Genomic DNA, 23,234 nt, shown 5'->3' on the forward strand with positions numbered 1-23,234 from the left:
CTGTACAGTATTTGTGGACAGATTTTGTCCCAGGATTTCTTATGCATTTCTTCTTCTTCGTTGCATGATTTAGAATAATAAGGTGAGAAATGGGTCTATTCTGAGTTCATCCTGCACTGCAGCAGCTAATAAAGTCCATTTAATCCCCAAAACGCTTTTCTTTTAGGCAGGCTGGAGCAGAAAACAACTCACCTTTCTCAAGTTGTACAGTAATGTCACATGTGTATGAAGGTGGATCAAACAAGCTAATCTTAAATGTCAAAGTAGAGAGGAGCCTAGTAGGCCTATTTATTTTCATTCATTACACAATATGAATAAGCTATGCAGACAGTTGTAAAGAAAGAACATCTTTTTCTTCTGTTCTCTACTTGTTATAGTTACACAGTATTAGGGGTGTGGGCTGTATTAAAAGTATCCACTGTTCTCCAATGCTCTAACACACAGTAACGATGAAATGTGTGCTGTTCTCACATTCTTCCTCTGTATGTACACATAAACAACAAGGCAGGGAAATATAAAAGGAATTTATTTTATTGTTTGGGTACATTATTGTTCAGTGTACATGTTCACATCTGAAACAAACTTTACGTGCTTGATAACTCTCCCACCCCGCAGACATCTACACGTCAATACCGATTTATATTCATAGCGGCATGTGCTATGTAGCTCCACATAGGGGACACAGGAAGTGACATATAGCACATTAATGCGGCGTCGGAAATGCGTAGGAAATTCACAGCCGCACCGGCAGAACTCCAGAATGTGCAACTCGGCCGGCTCACGCGCGGACGCGCTTACAAGTGCGAGGGCCCGCCCAACGCTGCTTGCAGCTTTAATTTTTTTTGTAATGTTAAACTCAGATAAAACTGAAGTTATTATTCTGGGGCCCAAGCACCTCTGTGACACATTATCTAAAGATATAGTTTCCCTTGATGGCATCGCCCTGGCCTCCAGCAACACTGTGAGGAATCTTGGAGTTATCTTTGATCAGGACATGTCGTTTAAGTCTCACATTAAGCAAATTTCAAGGACCGCCTTTTTTCACCTACGTAATATTGCGAAAATCAGGAACATCCTGTCTAAAAATTATGCAGAAAAACTAGTCCATGCATTTGTTACTTCTAGGCTGGATTACTGCAATTCCTTATTATCAGGCTGCTCGAAAAAGTCCATTAAGACTCTTCAGCTGATCCAGAATGCTGCAGCACGTGTTCTGACAGGAAACAGGAAAAGAGATCATATTTCTCCTGTCTTAGCTTCTTTGCATTGGCTTCCAGTAAAATCCAGAATAGAATTTAAAATCATTCTTCTTACCTACAAAGCTCTTAATGGTCAGGCACCATCTTATCTTAAAGAGCTCATAGTACCTTACTACCCCACCAGAGCACTGCGCTCCCAGAATGCACGGTTACTTGTGGTTCCTAGAGTCTCCAAAAGTAGACGAGGAGCCAGAGCGTTCAGCTATCAAGCTCCTCTCCTGTGGAACCAGGTTCCAGTTTGGGTTCAGGAGGCAGACACCATCTCCACAGAGTAGGCTTAAGACTTTCCTCTTTGATAAAGCTTATAGTTAGGGCTGGCTCAGGTTAGTCCTGAACCATCCCTTAGTTATGCTGCTATAGGCCTAGACTGCCGGGGGATTTCCTATGATGGAATGAGCTCCTCTCTCCTCTACTTTCTCTCCCTCTGTATGCAACCTCATCCCATTATTGCATGTTACTAACACAACCTCTCCCCTTTCCGGTAGTCTTGTGCTTTCTCATCCCTCTCCTCTCTCCTCCTATCACTTCCTGCAGGTTTTCTGGCTCTGGAGCTGTGGAGTCTGAATCTGTGGTTGCGGGTCACCTGCTGCCCCCGTGTTTCTGCTCGACACCCTCTGCTGCAACGACTATTGTTACTAGTCCTATTATTATTACTGTTATTATAATAATTAACACTACGACTGTTACCATTAACACTACTATAAATATCTGTACCATTTTTTCATTTAGTCTATAGCAACATCACCTTTACTGTCTGTACCTCTGTGTGTGTATATTGTGTAGGCTGCCTCCCTCCCCTCCCTCTCTCCTTCCATCCCTCTCTTTTTCTCTCTGTTCCTCTCCTGCCCTCTCTCTCTCTCTCCCTCTCTCTCTCTCTCTCTCTCTCTCTCCCACCCTGAGCCATGGTTCTGCTCGAGGTTTCTGCCTCTTAAAAGGAAGTTTTTCCTTGCCTCTGTCGCCTAGTGCTTGCTCTTGGTGGGAACTGTTGGGCTTCTGTAAATAGCATCATAGAGTACGGTCTAGACCTGCTCTTTTATGAAAAGCGGTGTGAGATAACTGCTGTTGTGATTTGGTGCTATATAAATAAAATTGAATTGAAGTTAGAAAGTGTGTGTAGACAATTGTTCTTGTCAAGACAAAAACATGAAGAAGGCACAGAATTCTTGCAGAGATTGGAAATGCCATAGGCTGCAGCCAGGAAGAGGCCATAACAGCAGGTCTCTTGTCGGTAGAAACACCTTCGGAAAGATTGTTTTGATCATTCAGAGCAACCAATATCAGGAGTGATGTCATCCTCACCTTTGCCAGAGCAGCCAGACCAGAGGCCGGTTCTGGATGGCCCATGTTAGACTTGGTGGAACCAATAAGGAGAGGTTCTCGCTTTGATTGACAGAACACACCAACAATGCCATTCACTTCCTGTGGGTCGCCAACCTGCATTGCAGAGACCAGAGATGTGACAGAGCTAAGTCACTCCTGGTGAGTGACATCAGATGTGTGTAGGTGACTTTTTCATTTTTAGATTTTATGACTGTTTTCTGTCTTCAACAAGACCAGCATTAAAAACAAGCTAAAAGTGTGATTAAGAAACTAGATGGTTGTGTGCACTGACCTTTGTTCCGGTGCCGTGGGCTTCGATGTACTCCACCTGCTCAGGAGCTATATTAGCCTCCTGGTAGAGAGAACGAACCAGCCTCTGCTGCATCTCACCTGAAGGAAACGTTACACCTGAGGGACCAAGAAAAGAACATGAGGAAGAGTACGGCAGACGATACCACACCTGCTGGGTAACTACTGTACTCACACATTCACATCACAGACCTTCATAATTTGATATTTCTGCTCAAATCTGAAATTAGACTGTTGTTTGAGATGTTACTCATTTATAGACCTTACTATAATGAAAAAGATGCTATTTGAGTTTCTTTCAACTTTTAGTACAAAACTAGGGTTTTTTTACAATGCAATGACATCCAAGAACCATGAGCAGTCAGGCGTCCGAACAGGTTGTAACAACAGGTTGTGTGTTGCCGTCTGTGTTTGATTGACAGAAGCTGAAGGGGTGTGTTGTTGTGCGTCGCCAGGGGAACAACAGGCAAAGTAAACAAACTCGCACTATAGCTGACAAGCCACGGCTTAACAGTGTGTTGCTGCAGTGGTATTGAACAGTAAGGACCACACCAACCAATGGGCATTTTTCACAATTTTCAGACTTTTTATAGACCATAAAATTCACTGTTTAACTGAGAAAATAATCCGATTCATTTTAATTTAAGCATTACATAATTTAGCATTTAAACCAGAATGTCACAAAGGAATAAGGCATGAGTTTAAAGTGTGCTCTTCCTCACCCTGCTCTTTGTATCCATCTGTGTTGTTGCCAGCGTTGACCACTGTGGCGTAGACCCTTTTAGCCACCGACCGCTTGGTCAGAAGCACTACCACTGCTGCCTCAGAACGGCAATATCCATTTCCTGGCAATATTACAGAATACACACTTTAATATGTCAAGACTGTAAGCCAATAGTGATGAGAAACAAGCTTTAAGATGACAGGTGTGCAGATGACAAACACTGCTGCTGACAATAAATATACTGATGTTTGATAAGAGGTCTGTACAATATGTCACAAGGGACCTAAAAGAAAATTACATTTTCCTTGTAGTGCAAAAACAAAACAAGCAAAATTATTCTTTGGCAGTTTTATATGTAAATAACATGTTTAATAAAAAATTATTAATTTTCATTATAAAAATCAGCGAACCACTCGAGGTCCCCTACTGTAAGTAATACATAATTATATAATATATATACACACACACACACACACACACACAATACAATATTGTGACAATGAATGTACCTACCTAATACATATAACTTAACTATACTAAACTTTACTTACCACAGATTCACTTGCCACAGATTACATAACAAAATCCTGCCTGAAACCTTTTTGTGTCTTTACTAGATAACGAGAGATGGTGAAGTAAACAGAAAACAAGGGAGCGCAAGATGCAACAAAAGAAACTTTCTTTTACCTGATGAATCAAAGGACTTGCAGGTCCCCTCAGGACTGAGCATGCCCAGTTTCATGAACTGCACAGAGGTGTTTGGCTTGAGCAGGAGGTTGACTCCCCCCACCACAGCTGCATCACACTGGCCCTGGCGAATAGCGTGGAAGGCATTTTCTAAAGCCAGCAAGCTGGAGGAGCAGGCTGTGTCGATGGCGGTACTAGGGCCTGGAGGAGGAGCGGGAAGTAGGATGGATTAGCATTAGAAACATCTGCAGAAAACGATACCCAGGGATACAGAAGGACTACTTAAGAGCATTCAAAAGGTGAAATGGTTCAAAAGTTAGACTCACTAGAAAGCACTCAGGTAGTGCATGCCTGTTATGGCTGAAAAATCTTCTAAATGATTTAACAGCAGCAAATATTTCAATTTGCAGCTACATCCAGGTCTGCTTGAAAATGTGATAGACAACCATACTGGTGTCAGCAATCATTTTAGTGTAATTCTGTTGGCTGTGCAGAATGATCAAGTACAAAAATGTACAAAAGCCTCATTACCAGTAAGTTATGGCCATTGAGACTGTTCCTTTAGTACCATAAAAAGGTCAAATGCCATCAAATGCAGGATCTGTCAGTTACTGTACGTCTATGTGTGTGTGATAAGAGATCTGTGTACAGTACAGTGCAGTAAATGGTGTAAGATTCAGTGAGAGTGAAGCAACACAAAGTGCAAGAGTAAAGACAAGATATACAAAAAGATAGAAACATGTAGTGAAATTCGTAGGACAAAAACTTTTAAAGACTGTTAAAAAATAGACAAAGTATGAATATAAATAACAGTCTAAAAATATAATGAATATAGAATAAATCTGAGGTGTAAATAGTGCAATAGTTTGGGGGTCTCTGAGGATATTTATGTATACAGGATATGTATATATTCGGGTGAAGCGTCATTGGAAGGTATGGGAGGGGGTCTTATGATCCTGGAGGTCCTGTTTGTGCAGCGTTTAGTGTAAATGCCGTGGAAGGAGAGGAGAGAGGTCCCACTAATGGATTTGGCTGACTTCACTATCCCCTGTAGGGACTTGTGGTCTGAGTTGTTGCAGTTCCCATACCAGACAGTGATGCAGCTGGTCAGGACACTCTTGATTGTTCACATGTAGAAGGTGGAAAGGATGGGTTGGGGGGAGACTGGCTCTCTGCAGACAGCAGAGGCAGTGGAGACACTGTTGGGCCTTCTTGGTCAGGGAGGTGCAGTTGCATGACAAGCTGAGTCTTCAGTCATCAAGGTGACTAGTAGCGCAGGACGTCCTAAGTACATTTTCATATCCTTCGTCTTATATAGACACTGAGACAGATTGTTTTCTGGACACCAGTGTGTCAGCCACTCCACCTCGCCTCTGTATGCTGTATCATTATGACATGTGACACAGGCCGATTTTGTTCTCACCATCATGCATTTGTCAGTGAATCCGAATCATTCTAAATTGACAGGTCAAGTCCACTATTTGCAAATTAGCATTCATCCACCCCGATTTCTCTATATAAGAAAACACATTTGCCAAGAGGTCTATCATGGAGAAGGTAGTGAAGTTGTTGTAAGAGAGAAGCATAGCCAAGCCAAGAAAAAACAAAAATGTTACATTTCACTACGGACATTCTCATATACTCCATTCTAAGACAACAGGTATATATATTCATGAATCACAGATTTGCGTGTAAAACATTCAAACTCAAAGTTTAAGCACAGATTTGTGCGTATGCACCGTTTGTGAATGACGCCCAATGTGTTGAGTTATTACTCAAAAAAAGGCCATGACTATAAGTCATTGGAAATAAATTACAGGACAACAATATGGCATGTAAAAAACTGTCTCATCCAAATATGTTCTGTACTAAATATGGTGATGATATGGAAAAGGAGAATGAACGATCATCTTAAGCCAAGAAATCAAGGAACATTTTGTAGTATTCAATACAGTGATTCGGAGCTGGATCTCTGTATGCAGATGTACACTGATGCAGAAGGCAGTTCAATTCAGTTAAATTTTATTTATATAGCACCTAATGACAACAACAATTATATCATAGAGCAGCTCTAGACCGTACTCTGTGATATTATTTACAGTTCACCTGAGCATTCTCTTTTACCATCCTTTGGCTGATCATCCAGTGACAACTGCAGTGTTTTCCATAAGGCCACACACAGAATCAGAAATAAGAACATTTTATGATGTATTCTTAAATCAATATAAAGCTGCACCCAGTGGTTACATCCCGTTCTTAGTCTGCTTGTGTGTGTCTTTATGCTGTCAGTGCCAGGGCGTTATCAGACCGGCATCAAACTAGCCAAAGAATGTGCGTGCGTACCCCTGAAGTCAAAAAAGTAGGAGAGTCTGTTGGCCAACATAGCGCGCTGGCAGCCGGTCATGCTGTAGCCCAGCAGCTCCTCTGGGTCTCTGCTGAACGCCTCGCCAGCCTCTGAGCCACTCACCCCAATGTAGACGCCCGTCTTACTGCCGCGCATTGAGGCCGGGTTCACTCCTGCATGACAAGAGTTCATCGTTTTTAAACCATTTACTCTAACTCAACTACTAAATGGTAAACAGACTGTACTTGGCGGTTAATTTTTAAATAGCGACGGACACTGCCAAAAAAACACTCGAATGACCAATTGTGTAATTTCATCATTCATTCAATAAGTCACGGAAAGATCTTTTCATTTATACTAGGACTGGTCCCCGCTTTGCTGTGGTCCAGTCAATAACAGGGTATTCATCCGCTCAGTACTTCCTTTCTAGTCTTCTGACCACTCAAAGCACTTTACACGATGTCACATTCAGTCCTTTCACACACATTCACACAGTGATCAAGAGTAATTCTGGGTTCAGTACCTTCCCACAGCTGTCACTTTCCACTAAACATTTACTGTATTCCTTTCTCACCAGTTTTACTACCAGTTTTACTAACTTTCACTTATCCTGTCCTCTACTGATCTGCAGTACAGAAGCTTTTTACCCCAATTCCTCACCTCCATCTACAATTGCCTCGTAGGCAATCTCTAGCATGAGACGGAGCTGAGGGTCCATGGTGTTGGCCTGTTTGGGGTGGACTCCAAAGAAGGCTGCATCGAAGTGGCTGATGTCCTTCAGTTTACCATTCCTCTTTGGAAGACCGTACAGACCTAGAAAAGAGCATGGAGAAAAGTAATTTTCGAAAGAATTCCTCAAACAAGTACAGAGTTTCTATCAGATACAACAAAACATCACAAAATTATTTAAACACAAGTTCCTGAGATCTGGAGCTGGCAGGTTTGATGGTGATGAATTAGAAAGTAACTTATGAAGTTCAGCTCAAATTATGACTCAAAATTTCACAGTAACAAAACAAATCACTTGCAAGTATTATTTCTACTTCCACTCATGGATGAAAACTATTAATGCTCTGACTTCTGAGCCCATTTAAACAGGGCTCATTTGATACACTCATAAGACTCAACCACAAACGCTACAATGAGAAAGTCTAAGGAGATTAGCATAGATCTAAAAAACCAAAGGGAAAGTCACTTGGAGACATTTAAAGCAGCTACTGGTCCTAAGATCCACTGTGCAAACAATTGTTATAACAACTGTAAGTATAAAGTATATGCACAGTTGTTCAAGCTATCAACTGTTGCTGACAGTCAGAACGGTCACGAGTCAACCAAGAACCACCAAATAGCAGGTCTGCCATGAATAAGAAGCTGGAGCCAGCATCCACTGTTACGTCACCATGGGCTGAAAGGCTGCCGTGAAAGAAGGAAGCTTCAAAATGGCTCTTCAGAAACCAACGGGTGACATCATGGACACTACGTCCACTGTTTTATACAGTCTATGGTATCAACGGGACAATGACCTTGAAACACACCTCAAAAATGGCAAAAGAATGGCTAAACCAGGCTAGAATTGAGGTTTTGACTTAAACATCAAAAATAACATGTGGACTTGTGAAGCAAGTCGGTTTCAAAAAGTAAACAAATTTTGCTGAACTGCACCAAATCTGTCAAGAGTAGTGGTCAAATATTCAACCATAAGCTTGTGCAACCAATTGAGTCTAACTGAGTTGAAAATGGCCAAAATATTTAACCAAATATTAAAATTGCTGTATGTATATTTTTGACCCAGTAGTTTTAGTCACATTTTCAGAAGACCCATAATAAATTCATAAAAGAGACACAATTTTATGACAGTATTTGCTCAAGTCATTCCATCAGAGAAAAATAAGAGTTTCAGTAATTATTGGAAACTCAAACTGCCATGACATGCATGTTTTTTACAAATGTGTGTAAAGTATCTGCGGGATCTATCTGGGTTTTGCCATGACACACTCTGTTAGCCCTGAGGTGGCGTCCCACATAGTAAGTGGGGGTAGTAAAAGTCTTCAGTGCTGCATGAGCAAGGGATGAACCCATTAGCAATTGCCTAGCATAGAGGGCAGCGCCTGTACTCATAAGCTGTGTTTCATTAGTCGGTCAGCATGCCCTGATTGACTTGAATCCTGAGGGTGGCAGCAGAGGACCATTTATAACTGAATTATTCCCTTGTAAAACTACATTTAGAGCATGAGATTACATGAAACATCCTGTATTGTTTCTGCCACCACCTGCTGTGCTTGATGTGGAAAAAATAGGTGCTGTTATTTAGGGCTGGGCCATATGGCCAAAAATTTAATCACAATAAAAAATACATATCATTTGATATCGATAATTATCAGCATAAATGTCAAATCATTATTTCTTTCAAGTTTAAAGGCTGATTTTTTTGCTCCTGAGTGAAAGTTGAAGAAACCAGATTGTTAATTGTGGTTTTGGTCATTTGATGCCAAACAGTGGCTCACTTAACAAATCTGAGGTAGACATTCAAAACTTTACTTTTCAAAGATCACCTTTTCCCTCAACAAAATAAATATCTTAATAGAAAAAACATTTTCTACCATTTTCAACCATTGTTGAGTGAGCGAGATAGAGAGCTCTCCATGTCAAGTCAGACATTTGTTGACAGGTCTAGGCACCAAGGCTATGAAAGATTTTATTGGACTTTAATATTTGTAATACTATAATGCACAAATATTTCACTATCTACAAATATATATTTTTACATTTGTGATGTGTAAAATCATATCCACAAAAATACAGAGCGACTTCTACACACACAGTTTTGCACATACTGCAGATTACGGTCAATTTGTGGGTCATGTTACATTTGTAATTTCCTTTTTACACATTTGTGGAATTTTGTCCAATGTGTACTGCAGAGATCTGTAAAAGAAAAATATACATAAATATCTCACTACCCAAAACATGTATTTTTACATTAGTGTTGTGTAAAATCATATCCACAAAAATACAGTATAATTTGCAAATATGTACAATTTACTCTGTACACACGTGGTTTAATTTCACATACAGAGTGTTATTTACGCATTTGTGGATCTATTTTTACACACAAAACAGTTTTAGCACATTTGCAGATCATTTCCTGTCAATTTGCAGGTCACGTTATGTTTGTGACTTCCTTTTTACGCATTTGTGGAATTTTGTCCACTCTGTACCACAGAGATCTGTAAACGGAGATCTGTAAATGTGAGAGCAGTTTATTAGCTACACCAGCAGGTGGCAGTAGAAACATTGCCTCTCATGAGTTGTAAGAATATCAATTGCAGTACCCAGGATTGGGAGACAACTTCTGCTTCTGCTGGACCACTGGACTCTACTATAGTTTACAATTGAATACTTTATCACTGTATGTAAAAATATATATTTGTGGATAGTGAAATATTTGCGCATCATAGTACACATTTGTGGATTGTTTTCTGTGGGTTACAAATATTAAAAGTCCAATAAAATCTTCCATACAAGGCACAGCCTAAACTAAATTATTTCATGATATTTATTATATTTGCTATATTCTGACCCACTTAACTTTCTGCATTTATTGGCTGTAATAAATTAAATAAATACGTAGATGTTGCCTAAATGGCTAGGCTATACATGAGCATATACCCACAGATATACACACAGGAAAATATAATTAAATAAAAGCAATCATACATACAGTACATGTATCCATACATATAGTAATCATTACTCCAGATCTTTTATTCCTTCCCCCATCTGGTTATTAAATTCAGAGAGTAGCCACTTTAAATAGGATCCATAACAGCTTACGTATGCATGCCAAACTACAGAGCAAAATCACACTCCGATTGAACCAATCCACAGTGCAGTAACAGCAAGTAGTGTAATTAAATATGATTTTTTGGACCTTTTTTGTATCTGCTTCCCCTTGGACATATTATCCATTAACGTGGTAATTCTTTTCATATGTATGCTGATGACACACAAATTTACTTGCCCGTCAGATCCACAGACCCTGGAGTTCAGTTAACAACTGCCTTTGTGAAGTTAAAAAATGGATGTCAAATTAAAGCTGCAAGCAGCGTTGGGCGGGCCCTCGCACTTGTAGCGCGTCCGGGTGTGAGCCGGCTGACTTGCATATTCTGGAGCTCTGCCGGTGCGGCTGTGAATTTGCTACGCGGTTCCGACGCCGCATGAAGGTGCTATATATCACTTCCTGTGTCCCCAATGTGGAGCTACATAGCACTTGCTATAAAATCAGTATTGGTGTGTAGATGTCTGCGGGGTGGGAGAGTTATCAAGCACGTAAAGTTTGGTTCAGATGTGAGCATGTACACTGACGTTACAACAACTTACTGTTTCATGGCGAATCATCGACGCACAGACACGCCCATTGACGAAAACTCGCAAATAGCACAACTTTTCATCGTCAATGCCTTTAGAAGGCACCGCAGAAATTTGACGTCGACCCGAATAAATCCCTAGGAGGAGTTCGTTAAAGTACGAAGTATGTAAATCATCCAAAAATGGCCGTAAAATTCAAAATGGTCGACTTCCTGTTGAGTTTAGGGTATACATGTCCCCAGAAAATTTCGTGCATGTAGGCTTAACGTGAACGAGGGGCTAATTTTTTCCAATTTTCTAGGTGGCGCTAGCGAGTCATTTTGCCACGCCCATGCGCGAAACCCATAAAATACGAAATTTTTCACCAGTTCTGACATGTGTGCAAAGTTTGGTGAGTTTTCGAGTATGCTCAGGTCCCCAAAATGGAGCTTACTTTGCAGGAAAGGAAAAAGAAAATAAATGATGGCAAAACAAATACTGCCATCTGCTGGTTCCCTAGTAAATCACATTAAGCCTGTTGCAAAGAACCTTGGTGTTTGGTTTGATAGTAATTTGAGCAGCACACCACAAAGCTTGTTCAATCATGTTTTTATCAACTTGAAAATATAGCGAAAATTCGATCTACGTTAACTTTTAAGGACACCGAGACCATTTTACACGCCTTCATCATTATTGCAACAGCCTTTTCACTTGTTTAACCCAAAAATCTGATCGGCTCCAGACTGTCCAGAACTCAGCTGCCAGGCTTTTAACCAGAACAAAGAAATATGACCACATTACCCCTGTTTTAGCTTCATTACACTGGCTCCTAGTATGTTTTAGAATTGACTTTAAAATTTTATTGATCACTTTTAAAGCTCTTCATGGCCTCTCGCCTTGTTATATTTCTGAACTTTTAGTCCCATACACACCAGCATGTACCTTGAGATCCTCGGGTCTGTTGTCTGTTCCTGAGTCTCGACTGAAAACTAAAGGGGACAAAGCGTTTGCCCCCCACTAACAGATTTCAGGATTCATGATAGAGACTCTATTGTCATAGTTTACAAAATACAACATAATGCAGTTTAGAGCAAAACACTGAACTTTAAAAAAGCAACATCACATTGATTATATATACATAAAAAAAAAATCCTGGAGGAGGACCCATCCACATTTTTTTTGCTTCCAGCGCCCATGTAACATTACAGTAACTTTTGTTCAACAGAGGAGAAATTTGTCAACATCTTGGCTTCGTCTTCTTACTAAAACAAAATTGTCAAAATGCATCCTCCCTTGTTAACCTGCCAATCCCCCTCCATCCCCTCGCAACAGATAATGAGGCTAAGGGGTTGTTCAGCTGAATATATTAGTCTCCCCCACTCATTATTCTTATCTGACTGAGGTTTGTGCAAGTTAGAATCTGTATGGTCTGACCAGGTCTCTAAATATCAGCATCCCAGCTGTGCTGTGTATTGATCAGTCCACCACTGTCCGTGGTGCTGAAGTAGCAGACAGATCTGTAATAGCGACTTTATCTCTCAGTGGTTGTAGCTAACAGGCTATTATCAACAACTTAGACAGGTAACTAAAGAGAGCTTTCTACGGCTTACTTTTATTTCCAAAACTATGTAGCTGGCCATATGTTGAAGCTTGGCTAACTCGTTGCCCATATGCATCCTGAGCACCCATGGAGTGGATAGAGAGGCACATTGTTATTCTTGCTAGAGAAATTCTTATGTTGGAGACTTTTAGAACAAGATGGGGAATGTGGACAAGGGGAACGTCTTGTCTACTATTGCAGACACTTTCAATGGTTACGGAGACCTTCAACTTAAAGTGTCTCAAAAGGTCTGTGAGGGAGAGGTTTGGGCTGAGTAATGATGAAGGTGTACAGCAACAGGGAGATAGGCCAAGCTGATAGAGAGCAAAGACAGAAAGAGTTCAACAAAAAGTCAGAGGTGAAGCAGTAGATGGTGGAGATAATGCAAAAGACGCAGCAAAAGCAGGCCCAAACGCAGGCTACCCAGGCCATGCTCCTCCAGCAGCAGCAACTATGGAAAACACTGCTGCCTCTAATTTGAAACCTTGAGAAAATTGAGACGTTATCAAACATTTAACAATAAAAACTAAATATAATACATACATTCTGCCTCGAAACACACCCACACCCCCACCCACCCAGCCACCCACCCCCACCCCACTCTACAAACATTGTTACTTCAGGCATGCATTTGTGGATATGCAGGATCTCCATATAGGCACACTGGATGCGCATTTTCTCACATAGTTCAACTCAATTCAGTTTTATTTATAGCGCCATAACAAAAGTCATCTCATTGCAGTTTTCATATAGAGTAGGTCTACACCGTACCAAAAAAAAATTACCATCATGAGTAAGCACTTGGCAACAGTGAAAAACAAATTTATAACTGATAACATTGCTGCACAAATCAGCTCCACCCAGCTGATGCACCACCAGCGATCAGGTGGTGATTGCACCACAACATAAATCAAGTGGTCCTACTCTCACGCTGAGTTGCAGACAGTTTTCGACAGAGTTGCAACATTACTGGTAAAAATTCTTAAAATTAAGCGCTGCCAACAACAGCAGTTTGATGAATTGATCTCTGTCAACTGACGTCTTTTACCATTTTAAAATGTAAAAGTTAAGTATGGACACATGAGGTAAAAAGGATTACACTCCTAAATAAGCCATTACATTCAAGACATTAAGTTGGTGGCTATACAAAGTTTATTTTTGTTAAAAATAGAGTGAAAAAGGCATGTATTTGAGTTACAGTTAGAAGGTTTAATAATACATCTCTATGTGGAACTTACATTGGGCTACTGTGTGTTCTGTGTTTTCCTGATCCCGGTGTAGATGTGCTCTAAATGAAGTACAATGAGATTACTTGTGTGATGAACTGCCGCAATATAAATAAAATTAACTTAACTTGAACATAGCAAGCGAACAGACAAACAAAATAGTGATGACTCTGACTCTGCAGTGGGAAGGGCTACTCATAAAATGCACAGATTTTACCGATACCGAATCTCACTCCAAACTGAAAAGTTGGCAGCCCTGGTTTGTGTACAGATATATGTATCCCTCTGCTTCCAGTGTTAATGTTAAGTTAAGCTAACTAGCATCTGACACCAGGTCAGAATACAACCATGAGATGAGATGATGTGTCATCTTCTCATCTCTCAGAAAGAGAGCAAAAAAAAACATTTTCCCAAAATGTTATTTAACTCTATTTCTGTGTATCTTTTCAAACGATGAATGTCTTTTAAAGAGCCATGGATTGAGGAAGGTATAATGTATAGTGAACCTTTCATCAGTGAAAAAGAATGTAATAGAATATATTGAAGGATCAGCATGCTTATTTAACAGTTAAGTTCAGGCAAAGCAAAATCTGAAACTTCTAACTTATGGTAAGCAAGTCAAGTTTGGGTTCCTCAAACCACTTGGACTTGGGCAGTCATTGAGCCTGCCCACCAGAAAAGTCATTAGGCCAAACCTTAACTGGTTGTTTACTCTTCTACTGCAGTATAAACAAATAGCAATGTAGCAAATGTTCAAAAGACTTTATACTGAGAGTGGACAAGTTTTCCTCTCGTTGGACATTACCAACTTGGTATACATTATTCCTCATGTCTGTCATTTCCCTTTCTCTTCAGCTTTTAGCTTTGTCTGCAGTTTTAAGCTTTCTGTCACTATGCAAGGCCTCCCTCAGGACATTAAACCTCTCACTGGTTTCTCTGCTTCCCTTTCTATTCTCCCTACTCTCCCATGATGCCCGGTGTGTGGTCTCAGCAGTGCCAGCTGGCCCAGGCCTACCCTTTCAGCACATGAATGTGAACTCTAGATGGTTGCCAGGCACTGAGGGATGGGTCTTTCATTCACAGAGAGGAAAAAACTGAGAGGGCAGGTTGGAAAGAATGGGACAGCAGAGACGAGGGAGAAAGAAGAAGTTATTAAAACTTGGTAAAGACCTGATTTTGGGGAGTGAAGAATGCTTTTTCTTACTAAACCTGTTAGGTAGTCAGGATGGGCTGCCAACTAGCACACAGCGAGAGCAATACCAAGGAAATGCATAAGGCCGTGTTCAGAACCATTTCAGTTCTCTGAAAAACACATAGCCCCCCTCATTCTTTTGAGCAGGGCTAAGTGCCCACACTGCATTGGCCAATCACATTCCAGGTGGATTTCTTTGTAACTTGAACATGTACCTACTGTTTACCCAAATGTTCCACTGCGCAGTCAATTTATTTCAGCTGTCTGAAATAAACTGACAATGCTTACTGCCCTGCCTCGTTTGCAAAATGGCGTATTAGTGACAAAAAATGGCTTCTGTTCTCAATTCCTTTTGCTGTCTCAATGTGAATGTCATTTTTCATACAGCTGCCCTCATTACGGATACCCCATTTGCCTTCTCATGACAAACAAAATGACCCAAAAGAAGTGCTCCAAAGAGCTAGAGGTCAAACTCCACACGGTGCCTTACAAACACGCACGTGAAATTGATCGTGAACGATTAAAATGTCTCCACGATCTGCCTTTTCAGAGAGATCGTTACCACAGTGCACAATCTATCAGTTTTAGTTCTGTGGCTACACACGAAGTTGGCAGCTGATCTGTCAACATTGCAAGTTGTTGGGTGTGGTAAAATGAACATTAAAGTTCCCCGTGTCCCCCCACTGCTCTGCCTCAACTCTCTGGGATTTACAGAAGATGCTGATGAACAGAAAGTGTTACTTGTTGTTTCTGAAGTAACCGCTGACTGCGACTAGCTGCTGTTATATAATTAGCTCAGTTAGCCAGTTATTCATTGCTGTCTCAACCCGGATTGGGAGCTTGGAGCACCCGGGGAGTGTTTTGTGTTTATTGTTACACCTCTACTCAAGCAATGGAGGTTTATAGGCCAGGATAATGTCAGAGAGCGGCCCGGGCGTAATGCACATTCAACGCTATTGGCTACTGTAAATGCCAGTCACAGCACATTCTTTCATGAGAAAATTAGATCAAAAATTGTATATAAAAATCTTTAAAATGTTATAAGAACAAAATGAATCAGTTCTTTGTTGTTTAAATGAATCATTAGGCTATATTGTATATAATTAAAAGTAGTGTTTTTTAAACCAATAACAAAATAAGTCTTAAAAACCAACAGGAAAATGAATCATGATAAGATCATGAATCTTAATCCTGCCTGAAATAAATTGTGATATGATATTTTTGCCATATCGCCCACCCCTAAATCAAGGGCAACTTGGTTGACGATACTTCACCTCTCACAGGGTTCTTGCACCATTTGAAAAGTCAAATTTAATGCTTAAGACCTTTTAAGAACTTAACAAATTTAAGACTTCAAATTTTTAAACAATTTCTTTGACAGAAAAGAGACGTGCGTTTGATCTCTTAATGAACGATGCAATGCCATATTTGGCAGTTTTATTTCCACCACAGGTGAATGACTTTGCATATTCCGAATCGGGGAACATAGAGGCTGTTTACACCTGGCATTAAAATGTATTTTGGGTGATCAGATTGTGATCGGGTATCACTTGACCACATAAGTAGGCCTACAGGTGTAAATGCACCCGAGACGCATTGAGGACAGATTGTGATCCAATCAGCAAAACGACCTATGTCAGGGACACCATGACCACATGGATGCAAATGTGTTGTCTATCCACATACAACAACTACTTGGGTGGAAATATGTACCGGTCGCAGCCTTCTGCAAATAAAATACAAAAGTCTGACAGCACAGACAGGCGCCTAGACAGTGTGTCCAAACAGTGTTGTGCATAAACATGCTCAAACAGTGCCGATTACTGATCATGCTCAGGTTTGAGCTGATCGTGTCCGTTTGTGAACGTGAACAAGGGCAATAAAACAATAATGTTAATTATCGTGACGCAATCTTCCTCAATAACAATATACAAATGTTCAATAAATATTTGATTTAATTCATTTGATTCATAAACGAATTAGCACTTTCTTTTCTATTAAGATATTTATTGTGTTGAGGAAAAGGGACTGAAAAAAGATTTTACTTTATTTTTCTCATGCATATTTGTTGTTTTGAATGTTCTACCTCAGCTTTGTGAAGTGATCCACTGTTTGATACCAGCCTGCTTTTTGGCATCAAGTGTTTGTCATGTTCTGACCATAAAGAAAAGTTTAAAAGCACAATAACCCATCTGGTTTCTTCAGGAGCAAAAAATCTGCCTTTAAACTTATAATAATAAAAATAATGATTTTACTATTTTTGTCCATATCGCTCAGCCCTTACTCATACACTGCTGGATTAAACTCAATATAAACTACTAAAATAACCAAACTTAAGTTTCACTTTCACTTTCCGGCAGAGAGGTAAATAATCCATGGAGGAAAACAAATCACCTAAAGACATACTTTAGAAGTTATTTTAACCTGTAGTTGTAGATCATTTTTGGACCTGAGCAAATGAGAGAAGGACGTGATGTAGGCTACAGTTTGAGCTACACAGAACGATCGGATATTTCTCCAACCACTTTAACTTTCATCTCCTAATCTTGCAGCCATGACTGACAATATGACAGGCAGACATCAACGTCTACAGCTAACGTAAAGGTAACATATGAGTTATATTAATGGCGGGGTCTCACATTGTCAATTACTAAAAGAAAACCATACAAATACACGCTAATTAGGCATTTTAGGCGACTGTGCGTGACAATTTTCCCACCAGCCTTAAACGCACCAGCAGCAAATTTAATACCTACAGCAAATTTACGGTAAATTTAAGACAATTTAAGACCTTAATTTCCATGATTTCAATTTAAGACCTTTTAAGACTTTAAGGAGCTGTGGGAACCCTGTCTCATCCAGTCAGTATTTCATATGTTGAACTGTTCCTTTAGCTGACTGTCGTAATACAATTACAATGTAACAAGGCCGTCAAGCAGTGAAAATCTTTACTCTAGTAAAAGTAAAATTACTCCCATAAAAATAAAAAATCACTGAAGTAAAAGGTTAAAGGAAAAGTTAAGGACAGATTTTTTTTTTAGTGTATAGCCTGCATTTGTTCTGCAGAGACTATAGGCTCTAATCGCCGTTAATTGAAAGTGAAAGTAGTTCTGCAGCTTGTGAACGGGTCATACAGGCTGCTTTCCAACACGGCCAGTGGCAGAGAGTGCAATTACTAGTTTTGAGTAATATAATTAGAAGACCCAAACCTTCAGTTCAAAAGTTATTTGCCTGATTTTGTAAATGTTTGTATCGGCCCAGCTCATTAAGAGGCCTATCTAGCACAAGCGCACCAGCTAAAGCTCTCTTGCGTAACCGCGCACACATAGCTTGGATGACAGGACATACCAAATGATTACAATATGTTTTGTTGGCCCAGTTTTTCAGCGGGGAAAAACAGTGCTCCCAAGTCCCAGTGGTGTCGCCAAAAGATTCTAGAAGGTTCCGACGATCTGTCTTCACTGTTGTGTCAGACTAATTTTGAAGCAGAGGGCCCTGGATTTGTGTGTAAATTGAATCCACTACTAAAACACTTCTGCCTTTTCTCTACCTCTTTCCAATCAGCTGCACAGTTGTGGATATTAATTCAAATCCTATAATATTAGGCTGTACCTTTGGTCTTTCACAAAGTAACTAGTCTATAGATTTACGGCTGTTTTATTGCTACCTCATGTCTGTTCTGACATTTCAGTAAAACAATGTCCACTGTTCAACATTTATCCATCGGTTGTCTGTTGGCATCGGTCACATTCTATCATGCTCTGACACCACAATAATCTATAATCACTGTCGGAGCAGCCTTCAGCATGCATGCAGTGTTTTTCTATGAAACTGTTGGTTATTTCTACACATTTGACCAAGGGCGCAGACGTTAGTAGGGACATGTCCTTACCAATATCAAGCAATAACTGAATTGTCCTTAGCAATATTTTTGATCACAACATTTAAATACAACCTATTTTATCCGTCAGTGTCAACCCGATGTGTTTGGTACACAAACAGTTACAGCTCTCATTCTCTAGTATGGGTCCGGTGTGTTTTTAGGTTTTGAAAGATTATGTTTATGAAGAACAGTACAGAAGGAGACAAAGATGGTGTGGTAGATAAGCAGCAGACAGTCTTAGTCTTTACTGCATTTTCATCCTCAGTGAGAATAGTGTATTTCACATTGCTTTACCAATCAATCAAACCTGTCATTCTTTGTTGGTCATTTCTGACCTTGACCAATCAATCAATTCCAGCTTCATGAGGAATCTTACCTGGTGTCCACCGCCGGTTGTCCTCTGTCACCATGTCCACACCATTGATGAGGTTTTCCCAGAATTCCTCCAGGTTGTTGGACTCAGGCAAACGGCCCGATATTCCTGCTATGACTATCTCATCCATGCTGTATTACTGTGAACAGAGAGAGAAAGCGAGATATGTCAACAATAAAAGCAGTACTTAATACACATTCCCATACACTGATTTATTTGTCACGGCCCGTCACATTATCAATGCTGACCGCCACATACCGATTTTCGATTTATTTACTATTAAAATGGGTACAATAGCATTTGATTGCAGAGCTGAGCGAAGCCATTTGTTCGCTCAGAACCTCCTCTTGCTCGCTCCGTCTCTCTCTCGCAAACACATTGACAACGGACCAGTCAGTCAATTGAATGGTTGGTATCATGAACACATCTGTTCAACACAACGCTGTCGGACCCACCTTCAAAAACTTTTAGTTAGTAAGCACTAAGTAGCCTAGCTAATAAGGACAGTTGGGTTGTCGATGTTAGCACACTGTAGGCCAACATAGCTGCTAGTCATATATCGACTGCACGCACACCAGTTACACTGTCATTCTACGGGAAACACTGTACATACACAGAATATGTATAAACAAATATTCAATACAATATTAACTGATCCAATCAGGTATAAATCAAGTTCTTATTTCAACCAGGCAAGCTTTTCTATCCTAAAAGAAGTGTAAAAATATTTTTGCTTAATTTTGAAACTATGGCAGAACAAAATTAGACTGTGGCGGGCCGCCATAGTCTCGTTAATTAATAGGAAACACTGCCATGAAATGTGAAGTTTCAAAAGGTCCCAGTGGCAGTAATTGAACAGTATTAATTCACACTAAACACGCGTTAGTATTGAAGCATGAGTAATTGTGTTGGCGTCGACTGGAGTCCCTCTGAGCATGCATGACAGAGCACTTACAGCAGACAATGTAGTCTGCTGATATACTACTCTGTACACATGAGTGAGCATCATCCATGTTGAACCGTGTGTGTGTGTGTGTGTGTGTGTATGTCTTGGTCTTTGTTCCTTGTTTCTAGGTCAGGGCAAGACCCATCCACCAATCATGAGCTAGCTTGCAGCTTGGGGACAGAGCAACTCTAAATGAAAGCATGTCACTGCCTCCGTGTAGAGCCTTCCCTCAGAACAGACACACTGTACAGTACACACTTCGGGACACTGCCTGAGCCCACATGGTCGGACACATGGAATTCAGTAGACTTTCCTGTTGATGACAATCCCCTTATATATTGTTGTTTTCATGGGAATAGTAATATCCATCATTTTCTTCTCTCTTTATCATGCCAACGTATTATCAATACATACAAAATGGCACACGGAAAACGAAAATCTAAACTATTTGAATTTAGGAGGACAAAATTCTGCCGTTGGTGAGAGTAGATACTGGCTGAAGTTACAGAGGACGCTTCAGAAGCGGCGAACCATCCCAGGTCTGACGTTTTGTCTGTCTGTCTCTGACTGACACTTTCAAACAGCACTAGCTACTCATGCTGTCAGATATGCTGACAGTAAGCTCTGGTTGCTGGTTTGAAGTCAGTACATCGGAGCTGAGCCACAGCAGAAGAGTTTGTTTACAGTGCACTAAGGCCCATCATTTAACAGTACATACAGAAATCATGTACTGTAAACAAAGGGCGGTGAAAGTAAACACAAACTCTAACTCTTAAACTCTAATTATACCCTGTGTACATGTAGGCTTGTGCCAATTAGCGATTGAAGGCGATGATTAGACGATATAAAAATAGAGAAGATCGCCCAAGCCTAGTGCAGAGTAAACAGAGTTGCGTCAAAGTCCCGCCACTTGGCAGCCATCTTGGTAACGCCTCCAGGCAGTTACTTGGGACTAACAAGACCAGTCCCCTATCTAAATGAATGGGGAGTCATTTTTAGAAGTTATGTAAATCTTTACACCCCAGATCACAACACTTCTCCTGATAAAAGAAAAACATTTCTAAGTAATGTCCATCTTCCACAATTAGACAAAACCAAAGCAGACAAACTTGAAAAAACAATAACAGAAGAATATACAAAAGCTTTACATCTAATGCCCAATAATAAATCACCAGGCCCAGACGGGTACCCAGCTGAATTTTACAAACACTTCCGGCCGCTACTCTCATCCCTATTACAAAAAGTTTTAACTGAAATTCTTAGCAATTCGAAAATACCTCAGCATATGAACACTGCTCTCATAACACTTCTCTTAAAACCAAATAAAGACCCCACAAAATGTTCCTGTTATCTGCCATTATCACTTTAAAGCTTTAACCATTAGACTAGACTCTGTCATCTCATCGATAGTACACACAGACAAGACATGCTTCATTAAAGGGAGACATTCTTCAGAAAATTCTAGACGGCTATTTAAGATTATTCATCTTGCAACTAATACGGACTATAAAATCAACTCACCTGTTATTGCTTCATTAGATGCTGAAAAGGCATTTGATAGAGTATACCGGTCGTTTCTTTTCTCCACTTTCCAATACTTTGGTTTTGGTCAAAATTTCATTAACTGGATTAAGACATTATACAATTCTCCCTCTGCCTCAGTCAGAGTCAATGGACACATTTCTAAACCAGGGTACAAGTAAAAATCAATACCTTTTTAAGACCTTTTCAAGACTTTTTTATATTTTAAGACTGCCACGACACTTTGAGCTAAACGATTAAATCAGCCACACACCTTCAAAAGGGATATTTTTGAGTTTTTAAAAAGGAATCTAAATATATTTATAACATATTTATTGCCTATATGTCATCAGGTTGTAACGCCACCTAAAAATTGAGGCATTCACCAACTTTCTCAGTTGCCTATAACAGCGTGTATGAGCCAACAGTTTTCTATATTTGAAGGACTGGTCAGATTTCCTGCGAAAAGCAGCTGTCTTACATAAACTATTATGTTTATGTACACAACATTGCAGCAAATCATGTGAAACAGTGTAATTTTGTGTTTTAGTTGGTTTAAACTAGATAATGTGAGCTTGCCCGCAATGATGTGTGACAACTTTCATCAACCACTTGATCAATACAACAAAATTCAAACAGGCCAGGAGGGAACAAAGATGAAGAGAATAAACTGAGTGATGAATAATAGTGTTGGCGGTGTAGCACATGCACAACCTGGAGGAGGTACTGGTCTAAATGACTGTATTAGTATAATATTCATCCATCCATCGTCAACCGCTTATCCTGCGTACAGGGGGGCTGGAGCCAATCCCAGCTGACATCGGGCGAAAGGCGGCGTACACCCTGGACAGGTCGCCAGTCCATCACAGGGCATTAGTATAATATTATAACATTAAATTAAAAGTATATTGTTAATTTAATAGTAAACTGTTTGATAAAGTTTGATATTAATATATTCATTATGTTGCTATATTCAATATAATTTCATATAATAGTATGTAACTTACCACTAGTATAATATTAATTCAAATTACAGCTGTTTTAGTTTGGGGTTGTTTTTTATTCATTAACTTTGAAGAAAAATGCTCTAGGCTACATGATAAGTCTCCAACCTTGATTTTGGGCAGGCTACTAACTCGTCAATAATCATAACCGTTTATGCAGAACAATGAGTTCAACATGTATAAAGTTTGTTGCAGCACATCAAACTTTTTTTTAAAATCCTGCTCCATCTAGGCTGCGATTGGTCTGTTCACAAAAAGTGACACTGACGAGAGCATCGGCTTTATGAAAAATTGAACGTGTTTCAATAAAAGGCACCGATTTAGCTAAATAGCCAGCTAATGTTAGCCAAACCCACACGCTCCTCGAACTTTCCCTGTTGTTCTGTCTTACCGATTCAGGTGCTGGTGGCGCAACTCGCTCTTGTTGTTCCAGGAACGGGGCTGTCGACGGAGACCGGCCAACCGGGTTAATCCCGTTACTCCTGATCGCCACTCCGAC

At 40.1% G+C, this 23,234-nt stretch overlaps 1 protein-coding gene across 1 annotated transcript in view; it reads right to left on the reverse strand.

Annotated features, from left to right (window-relative positions):
• Positions 1-23,234, reverse strand: part of fasn (fatty acid synthase) — a 69,576-nt gene that overhangs the window by 40,363 nt on the left and 5,979 nt on the right. The window contains exons 2-8 of the mRNA XM_046069694.1: positions 19,268-19,403; positions 7,304-7,456; positions 6,643-6,816; positions 4,300-4,500; positions 3,611-3,733; positions 2,872-2,987; positions 2,559-2,693 (exon numbers count right to left, since the gene is read on the reverse strand). Coding sequence (XP_045925650.1) covers positions 2,559-2,693; positions 2,872-2,987; positions 3,611-3,733; positions 4,300-4,500; positions 6,643-6,816; positions 7,304-7,456; positions 19,268-19,394 — 1,029 coding nt within the window. The 5' untranslated portion in view covers positions 19,395-19,403. The remainder of the gene's footprint in view (positions 1-2,558; positions 2,694-2,871; positions 2,988-3,610; positions 3,734-4,299; positions 4,501-6,642; positions 6,817-7,303; positions 7,457-19,267; positions 19,404-23,234) is intronic.

The sequence above is a fragment of the Micropterus dolomieu genome, linkage group LG14 (genome assembly GCF_021292245.1).
Source record: "Micropterus dolomieu isolate WLL.071019.BEF.003 ecotype Adirondacks linkage group LG14, ASM2129224v1, whole genome shotgun sequence".
In the NCBI taxonomy this organism is placed as follows: Eukaryota; Metazoa; Chordata; class Actinopteri; order Centrarchiformes; family Centrarchidae; genus Micropterus; species Micropterus dolomieu.